Source organism: Amblyomma americanum, chromosome 9 (assembly GCF_052857255.1).
Source record: "Amblyomma americanum isolate KBUSLIRL-KWMA chromosome 9, ASM5285725v1, whole genome shotgun sequence".
Taxonomy (NCBI): domain Eukaryota; kingdom Metazoa; phylum Arthropoda; class Arachnida; order Ixodida; family Ixodidae; genus Amblyomma; species Amblyomma americanum.
In genome coordinates, this window is record NC_135505.1 from 118692474 (window position 1) to 118702661 (window position 10188).

At 45.8% G+C, this 10188-nt stretch overlaps 1 protein-coding gene across 8 annotated transcripts in view; it reads left to right on the forward strand.

Moving 5' to 3' along the window:
• pcx (pecanex) overlaps positions 1-4811 on the forward strand; it is a 75331-nt gene extending 70520 nt beyond the window's left edge. For all 8 annotated transcript variants that reach the window (XR_013308451.1, XR_013308452.1, XM_077637052.1 and 5 more), the window contains one exon: positions 1361-4811. Coding sequence is in view for 6 of the 8 variants with exons in the window: in XM_077637052.1 (XP_077493178.1) it covers positions 1361-1938 (578 nt within the window). In the remaining 2 variants the exon portion in view is untranslated. The remainder of the gene's footprint in view (positions 1-1360) is intronic.
• The last annotated feature ends 5377 nt before the right edge of the window (positions 4812-10188 follow it).

The following is a 10188-nucleotide window of genomic DNA, read 5'->3' on the forward strand; positions in this document are numbered from 1 at the left end:
GGAATGTTGTTGACTTCAAACACTGGGGCAGTAAGCATGCATAAGGTGAAGTGGAGAGTGGTTGGCTAAGGCCATTTGGAAGCACTAGAGACAATGTGAATGGAAAATTCCTGCTTTCTTCATTCTTCGGCATAGTATTGTGTGCTTAAGCACTGGTGTGTGCGCCAGTTTGTGCTTATTGAATTGCCATTTGGTTTTGGCAATTTTTTTCTCAGTGTTCAAATCTTAATACTAGGGGAGTACAAATGTTAGGAAGATGACAAAATATGCTAGTTTGTACTGCATTTTTATGTAGCTTGAATGCACTGAGTGGTTACAAGTTCAGCACGAGACGACTCGTGCTGAAACGTGAACAACCCAGCGCCAACACGCTCCGCTGTTTCAATTTCTTTTCACCGTGCTTTTACTTTAGTGATAGCAAAATACCCAAGACTCGTCCATGATACATTCTAGGACGACTCTAACGTCTTTTTCGTACCACCCAGGTAAAAGTGCGATGAAAACAAATTCCAACAGCGGAGCGTGTTAACACTGGGTTGTTCGCATTTCTTTCCGTCGAGGTAGTACAATGGCTGTACACATAGATCAAATGGACATGCTGTTCACTACAATGTACAGTAATGTACAATACTACGCACATAGGAGTACAAATGATTTAAACTGTCCTTCCAGACTAATTGTATCGAAGCAGTGCTGGTGTGTTTTAATACAATTTGATTGTCCTTTTGCTAATCGGTTTTCAAGATTGCAGCTGCCTGATTTCTGACCTTCAGTGTAGCTGTTTGAAACTATTTTCTTCCTTTATTCATTATGAGTGCCAACAGTTCAGTTTGTGAATATGCCACGCGTTCGCATTATGTTGCACATCCATTGGAAGCACAAGTTCAGAGCATATGACTTCTCAGTTTCTGCTTTGCAAGTGGGTTTTTGCTGCTACAAACAGGACAGTGTTAATTAAGGGAAGAAATGACTGAATGACTGTGATGTGAAGAAATACTTGCAGTTTACCGCAGTGGTGGCCTCAGTGTCTGAGATTTCATCTTGTATGCGAGAGATGTGGGGTTCTATTCGTACTGCCACCACGTACCCACCAGTTTTTCCGATCGGTACTAGCTTTTCACTGGCTTGGTGCTCGGCTTTTCTGGGATTAAATGCTTGGAAAAACAAGTCTTTGATGCTACCCCATTTAGACCAACCACGTTAGCCGTAGTGTTCTCAGACCAAGCTGTACTTGTGCCATAAAGAAACGAAGTCGTCGATCATCTTAAAGTAAAACTAAGGTCGGCCTTCGCTGTCTAGAGTGCTTTTAACTCTCAGGTGAGAAACAAAACCCGAGCACCTCGTTTTTGTGTGAACGCAGCCCGCCGCAGTCACTCAAGTGGCTCCCACTCGGTGAGCCATTCGGCGACCGAGACTGGCAGCAGTAACGGAGGTGGGAATAGCGGAGGCATCGGCGCCGGCCTCGACCAGGGTAGCCGGAGCATTGGCCGGACGTCAGCGTCAAGCAGCATCGGCCGTGGAAGCACTTTGAGCAGCCTCGGTCGGAACAGCACCAGTTTCACACGGACTTCGCTCAACAACCTCACGGTGTCGTCGTCGCTCGTGTACAAGGTCAGCGGGACACCTGGTGGTGGCACTACAATTCTCGGCACCACGCCGTCGAGGCAGCAACCGTGTGTTGCGGAATCATCTCTGACGGCTCCGTCGGGACCTTTCTTGGTGGACGTTGTGCGGAGGAGTTCTGCGTCAGCAGTTCCGCTCTATTCCGGAAGCATAGCGGCGAACGTACCCAGTCTAGCCGCGAACCTGAGCAGTCTCGTTAGCGTTGCCGGAAGTTCTGGTGGTGTTTCGGGAGGTATTGCTACTACGACCAGTAGTGCCCTCTGGGAAACAGCGACGGTCACCGGTGTGCCATCAACGGAGAAAGTCAATATCTGACACTTGCCTTTGAGCGTTTTGAGTGTGCACTCCAACGCTGCCAGAAGTTCTAGTGCTGTTCCGATAGGCATTCCGACTGTGCCCAGCGGCGCCATCTGGGAAGCATTGGCAGTCGAGAGTGCATTGTAACACAAAAGGTTAATACCCGGAAATTACTTTTGGATACTTAGTGTGATAGGTTGTTCAGAGCACGAACTTTGCATGTTTCTTCAGTGCGACGGAAGGTCTTGCAGTGTCACTGGTGAATCACTACTACTACTGCTGGTAGTGCCCTCTGGGAGGCAGCGGTTTCTGGTGTGCTTTGAACAGAGAAAGGTAGTGTCTGATGACTTTTTTTGAACACTTTGGGTGAAAGGTCATCTGGACGTTGTTTTCATGGATGTTTATGCTTGGTTCACTGCATGAGGCAGAATACTTGCTTTTTACATTTGTGCTGCCTTAGGTGCAGGCTTATGAAAGGGGTACTTTGAAAGCTTGGTCACGACTCCTTTTGTTTTTTAGATAACCTCTCCAACCTGCGAACCAACGCTGTCGGTTTGGAGTTAGCCTTGTTTCTTTTAAACACTGTTGGCGGATGAAAAGATTGAGTGGACTCCTTGAGCCTAGGTTAGCATAAAGGGAGTTATTTCCTGCCAGTTGCAAAGTCCTCACAGTTACGTCCACATTTTTTCTCATATCTCATATGCTACATTGCCTGTGATGACTGCCAGCATGCCACAGATGGCGATGGTGCAAGCTGTTGTACTCAGCAAGACTGGATTGTTAACCTGGTATTCAAAGTTGTATTGTTTGTGCACTATCTCGTTTCTTTTTCTTGCTGCCTTTTCTTCAAGCTGTTTGCCAAAAGTGCATGGATCGATATCGTATTCATTGACAACAGCTGTCAGTTGTTTAAGTGATTAATGCCTTTTCGGCCACCAACAACTCCTACTACTTAAAAGCGCACTGTCATTTTGCATGGTGCTCTCATGGTTCCTTTTTCATCCCGGCCATTGCTGTGTGCGAGTGTTGGTGCAACATTCACTTTCTCACATGCTCCTCAAGTTGTCACTGTAAATAGTACATCCTGTTTTATACAGAAGCCTAGCTACAAGGCTTGACAGCACAACAGTTTGCATTAGTACTTGAAGTGTATTACTCCCACTGGACAGTGTTAAAAACCTAGTGGCCTCAATTTCTTCCTTGGTGGTAAAAATGTGGCCAGCGATTGATGTTGTTATACAGCTTTGTTTTTCACACCTGTGGTGTTGTGAAACTATGGTGATACACAACAACGGTGCCTGCTTTTCCGTACACTGATATGAACATGCAAGCCTGGTGTTCCTTGTTCTGTAACAGCAGCATCCAGGTTTTATTGTGTTGTCTTGTTTTTGCTGAAGAATTGGCTGGAGCCTTGATGAGGAATTTTTCTGTTCTCTATCAGGGCTTTTGTACCACTTTTTTTAACACGTGGAATTTATTTTTTAATACTGCATGCAATTACAAGCATTTGCTTTTGCACTCCTGGCTTGTTTAATTGTGAAAATAGTGGGCAAATTAAGCTCTTAAGAAAATTCCCATGTTTTCTATGCACTCTCAATATCAAGTCTGTTGACATCTAACCTGAAGAAGCTGTTGTGTTTCTGTTAATTTGTGTGCAGGAACATGTGGAGTTTGTGTTGGCTTTGTGGAAGAGAATTCCTTGAAAACAAATTGAAGTTATCTCCTCATGTAATGAAGAATTAGCACATGGCTTAGATCATGTGCTAGTTTAGATTTTAAAACAACATGAATTCCTTGTATTAGATACACCAGGGTTCATAAGTGTGCATCAGAACATATTGTTTAAACAACAAGCTGATGCTTGTAGTCTGGCAAATTCTAGTGCTGTCCTGGATTTATACGTTTTGCTGAAACAAGTAAATGCCTGATTTTTTTTTTTTTGCTATTTCTCTACAGCTGATTTCAACTTTCTGTGGACTTGTAGACTTGAAGAGCTTCTCTGCTTCTGAGTGTATTACATATAGCACTCTAGCTTGCACTCATGCAGTAATCAAGTATAATTAGGTTTTTGAATGGTTTGCTTTTATTGTCTTCTCTTAAATTATTTTGAGGCACAAACTTCATTAGTGGTGGTACTAACTGTCATTGCAGGTGCACTGAGCTCTCGCAGTGTTTATTTTGAGGAAGACTTAGGTGCCCAAGCCACAAGCTGGAGAAATATGTATCTTCCAGCTTCAACGTCTATAGTTAGTAAAGAAAACTGGTTACCTTTGGTGCTTACAGGTTACGAACAAAAACTCGCTAGTCATCCTAGTAAACTTGTGGACAACACACTTAACAGTCTTTCCCCTCCCTCTTTAATGAATACCGGTTGTAAATATGTAAAAAGGGGTCTGCATTGGACACATTTATTTTGTAAGGCATCCAGTAGGCTAGCCGTCTTCTCCAAGCATGTGATACACAATTTACCATCTGTACATAACGTGTTTGAACTTTTGTCATTTGTGGCTTCAGTTCTTAAGTGTGTGTATGTGTGCGCTGTTGTTGATCTTGTGTGGGATGGACTTGTAATTCCAATTGAAGAGGTAGCCACAGTTGGGATATCTGCGTCAGAAACGTGTGCTACTCCTAGTCTTGTGAGGGAACCATCGTTGATGCTACACATCTTTATATTGTACAGGTGACTCTCATGTGATTGCTGTGTGCGTTGAGGAATGAAAGGTGTGAGATTCTTGTACCATTTGGCATTTTGTGCTGATTTGGGAGCCTTCGTTTACAAATGGGTTTCAGAGGGTGGGCGTTATTTTTTTTTTATTCTTGCATACTTTGGGGTCAGTTTCAGAACTCGAATGCTTTTTGTATCGGCTATTAAACCATCAATGCAAACTAGCAATCTTGTTTTGTTTTTGTCATTTTTTTCTCCTAGTTGAAAGCCAAGCAGATAAAAATTAGTGGTAGCCTAGGCAACGCCCAGCCCGGTTTGGCGACAGCATGAGGATCTCGCTGGGCTTGCCAAACATGACCTAGCATGACTACACATACTCCGCTCACGAATTGAAAGTCATTAGTCCTGAAGTTTCACGTCTCATCGTTTGAATTTAACACGCATCGCTAATTCGTGGAGCGCCCACGAGGCTTTCGAGGGCGGCGAAACTCTGGCGCTGAACTCGGGTAACTTAGGCTCAGTTGTATGTGTTGCCAGATCAGCGGCACCTAAAACCCGTCTATTGTCACTGGCGCTTTCTTAAGTTATGTCAAACTTTGAAGTGCGCTGCTGCCTTCTTTCCATATCTGCATATGGCTTTTCCGGCTCCGATTTCCGTTTTCCGCCGGAAGTCTGTGTCCATTTTGTATCTGCTCGCATGGAGGAAAACGATGACTGCTTGTCTAGGGGACTGAATTGCCTCAGCACAGTGTACTTCAACGTTGATCTACCGAATGCAAGTCTGTGATGCAAGCATATAATTCGAGGTGCACCGTGGCATCATCAAGCAGCGGCTCCGATCCCCGGCTCTCGGCGTCGGTCAACTTCGTGACTTGAACGCTCAGAAATTTCTATGCTTTTCACACGGTGTTATCATAGCATGTGAACACGAACCACTAGCGCAATATGCTACTTTTTCCGCCACTGTTTGAAAAAAATAGCACCCAAACAGCAATACAGCGATGGATGAAAACAGCGGTGATACAACGCAGACACAGCCTCGCCCCGAGAACCAAGAAGCAAAACGGCAGCACTTCCTTCCATTCAAGACCGGAAGTCTGAAGGCTATTTGTGGAGGAAGAGCCGTTGGGGAGGGGAAGTTGATGTTGCCTAACCTGGTTGGCAGAAAACGTCATGAAGGGTCTTTAGTGGCACTGACCCAGGCGTTACGGCACGCATCAACTTGGTCAGCCAAAGAGCTCCTTAAGCTATCACTAGAGGGCATCATCACAGACGCTAAATTTAGCAACGGAACTTGGGCCCAGCTGCACATGTTGCCAAGTCAAGCTTTATGGAGCACATCAACTTGGCGAGCCGACGAGCTCCATTAGCTATCGCTGAATGTAATTTGCTAGCCCATGCATTTGCGTGCAATGAGGCCAGTTCTTAGTCTTCCAAGTCTGCACAAAACAGTAACAAAATGATGACCACCGGAGCTATGTGTAAACTCTGCAGTAAGTCAGCAAGCCTCTTGAAATTCTTGACCTTTTGAAGGGACTTCATGTGAACAGTGCACAACAACGTGGGACACAAGAAAACAGGATGAACATTATATGTGTGTGCAGTTTTGTTCACATGGTAACGAAATACCATCTATCCTAACATTCTACGCTACTGAGTGTCAAAGGGATAGTCTGCTGAATTTTATGAGCAATATTTTCTTTGTAACAGTTGATGGCTCCTATACCAGTTGCGGCATTTAGAAACATTGCACAACAGTTTAAGTTGCAATTTTTCTTTAAGGGAATGCTGCTTCCCGGTTAGTAGTCGGCATCTGAGAGCCTCGACTGTTGAAGAGGAAAAATGTTTATTCAATAAAAACAGGTGTTACATAAACGATACAGAAAGAGGTTCCAGCGCTCAAGGCTGTAGCGGGACCTCCTGTAAATAAATGTATAAACTTTTCCACAATAATATTGGAATAGCAAGCGCAGTCAAAAGAAAACAAAACTGGCGAACACAATAATCGCATAGAGACTTAAGATACCGTATTTACACGATTGTAAGTCGACCCTTTTTTGAAATTTAGAATTCCGAAGGGGGGGGGGGGTCGACTTACAATCGAAACGAAACCTTGAACTGCCCATAAAAGCAAGAAAAACAATATCAGGGACGCTACTGCGATGTTAGAAGTTTTCGTTTGCTCTACGGCTCCAAGCGTAGCATTCAGGTATTCCGCGGGCTTTTTGGCCAGGATTTTTCATTTTTTATTTTTACTACGCACACCGTTACCCACCGCGATGGTTCAATGCTACTGAACAGGATACCCTGGTTAGAACCCGACCGCGGCGGCAGCGTTTCGATGGAAGCGAAACGCAAATGCGCCCGTGTGCTGTGCGATGTCAGTACAGCAGGTTAAAGATCCCCAGATGGTCGAAATTATTCGGAAGCCCTTCACTACGGCACCTCGTTCTTCTTTCACTCTCTCCTTTATCTCTTCCCTTACAACTGGGTTTCCGCCGATATTTGAGACAAATACTGCGCCACTTCCTTTCCCCCAAAACCAATTTCATTTCACTCGCGGGAAGGGCCGCTGTCCCGCTGTTCCAATCGCGGAGTCTGCGCCAGCGCCCGGGAGTGTTGCTAGCTGATGGAAGAGCCGCTATTTCAGTTGGTTGCGCAATACGTAACAACAGCGGCGCTTCTGGGGAATGCCGATGTTTGCTGGAAGAGCCGAAGCCCCGACACCGATCAATCTTTGTTTGGTGGTGCTTGGAGTTGGTGCTTCTGACTAGACTGCCGGCCGCGTGCTTCGCCACGAGCTCTCCAGGTTCAAAAGCATTCGGCGCTCATTCACTGCAGCGTTCAAGAGGGAGGCTATCATTTACGCCGAAGAAACCAACAGCTGCACGGCGGGCCGCAAATTCGACGTTTCTGAACGGTTGGTGCGGGAGTGGCGGAAGCAGCGGGACAAAATTTTCGATTGCGGCTCCAAGCGAAGAGGTTTCCGCGGGCCGAAGTCGGGACGCTTTCTGGAGCTGGAGGTCAAGCTTGCAGTGTATGTCACCGAAATACGTGATCGGTCCCTTCCAGTGACATGCGAAATGATCACGCAACAAGCCCGGGTCTTTTCTGCGGAAGCTGGAATACTCCGAACAGACTTCAAAGCCAGCAGGGCTTGGGCTTCGAAATTTTTGAAGAGGGCTGGCTTCTATCTTCGTCGGCGTACTAGTGTATGCCAGAAACTGCCTGCTGCTTACGAGGAGAAAGTTCTCGCCTTCCATAGGCACTACCTCAAGCTCCGCAACTCGCGGATACCTGCTCGGCCAAATCGGCAATGCGGACCAGACTCCCGTCTACTTCGACATGACGAGCAACACAACAGTGAGCGTGAGGGGAGCTCGCGAGGTTAAGCTTCTCACGACAGGAAACGAGAAACTTCGGTTCACTGTTATGCTATTATGCTTGGCAGATGGCACAAAGCTCCGACCGTACATCGTCTTCAGAAGAAAAACTATGCCAAAGGAAATGTTCCCGAAAGGTGTGATTGTGCGAGTGAACGAAAAAGGCTTTATGACGGAAGACTTAGTTATTGATTGGTACCGTCGGGTGTGGCTTTTGAGGCCAGGGGCATCCCTCAAAAATCGCAATCCGAACCTCCTCGTGCTGGACTCATTTCGCGGCCACCTTACCGCGAAAATGAAGGCAGAGCTCCGAAAAGAAGATACAGATATGCTGGTGATTCCCGGCGGTCTGACGGGGCAGATGCAGCCGCTAGACGTTGGCATTAACAAGCCATTCAAGGACATGCTCCGGCGTGAGTACAACGAGTGGCTGGCGGCAGAAGGGCGGGAACTTACGCCAACGGGGCGCGTGAAGAGAGCCTCCCCGGCGGCTGTGTGCGGGTGGGTGATTTCCGCTTGGGCGGCCGTTCCACGCGATGTCGTGGTGCGGTCATTTAGGAAGTGCGGGTTTTCCATGGAGGACGATGTGCTGTGGGATCGCAGCGGCGGCGACGACGACAGCAGTACCACTGAAGATGACTCAAGTGAGGATGAATAGCCCATCTATGCAATAAATTTTCGTTTTTGAAGCGCTCCACCGGTGTTTTTTTTCGGACATGCGTTTTGGGGGGTCGACTTACATTCGAGTCGACTTACAATCGTGTAAATACGGTAAATGCAACAAGAAATCGTATGACATGCGAAGCGGTTTATGACAAACGGTTGAGTCAGTTTTCATGCCGCCACATGGACGTCCACCAGTGGTGCGATCCCACTCCACGTGCTTCTTGCTCACACACGTGTGGTACCCACATACGCGTTCTGTGTACGCAGTTTCGGGTGCAGATGCTATCACACGCCAGCTGCCGCTTCTCGCTGCGCCATGCCTCTGCACTGTGCGTCTCTTCTTTTTTTTTTGCACCATCTCCGTACGCACAAAGACGCTGACAGCTTTCGCGTAATGGGGCTTAAAAATAACTAACGGCTATGGTAACGGCTTATTCCAGCGAAAAGCTGTGGCCCGACATCGATCACCTGCACGTTCGGCTTCGCGCACGGCAGGGTCTTCCTGCAAACAATGGTGGCTTCTTTGGATTATATTTAGCCTTTCGTTTTCGGGTACAACTCGATTTTATCTGATTCTTACACCTTGAACCGATATCTTTTTAAATCGGGTTAAACCGATTTCTACCCGAAAATGCACCTTCTAGAGAATGAATTTTCCACTGCAGAAATCTGAAAACACCGTACGAAAATTTGCGGACATCTTGTCGACATTCTGGAGTGGTCTCTTTAGCCTAGTGATGATTTTAATTAGATTTTCACTCTTTTTATTCATGAAGCTGTTTTAATTTGAGGATAAGTTTGAAACGTATGTTTCAGAAGCGAGAGGGCAAAACACGGGTGCTGACGGGACATGATCGACTTAGTGGCGTCATTGCAGCATGCACTATCCACTCTAACGAAGTCCTCCAAGGCTTAAGGCTTTTTTTAATTTAAAATGATCACTGTCATGTTGAATCAATGTTCTCGTGACGTAAAAGGCGAGCAGGTATATCACGGAGGGAAGTGATATGCAGGAGATGGTAATACTAGTGCTGGCATAATTGCAATAAATGAGAAAAAGTATCTTATTTTAAAGGTATTTTAGTACAACCTGCTACTTGCATATTTGTTATGAAAAAAAATGAGCAAGAATACTGCATTATATTGTGCACAATAACGAGCACTTATAGTGAATTGTCTTTTGGTGCAAAAAGAAAAAATCGCCAGAAAAGAGTTTTTTTGCATAACTCGATTCATGCCCTAATTTCTACTTGAGAAATATCGTCCAGTTTTTACCTCCCGAATCCTGACAAAAATAAAACCGGATAACAGAGGACCCTAATATCTGGAGCTGAATATCCTCCTTGACCTTGAGACCAGCTAAAAAATATTGATTTCAGCTGGAAAACCTGCAGGTACCTGTCAGAAGTGGAAAACTGAAAAACAGACTCGACACTATTACGGCATTGAGCCAAAATTTTCTCTATTATCACATTTTTACTTTACTACTGGTTTTCATTCTGGCTTCTGAGTTTCTAGTTTCTCGTATCCTATGCTGAAAGACTCCCCCGGGTT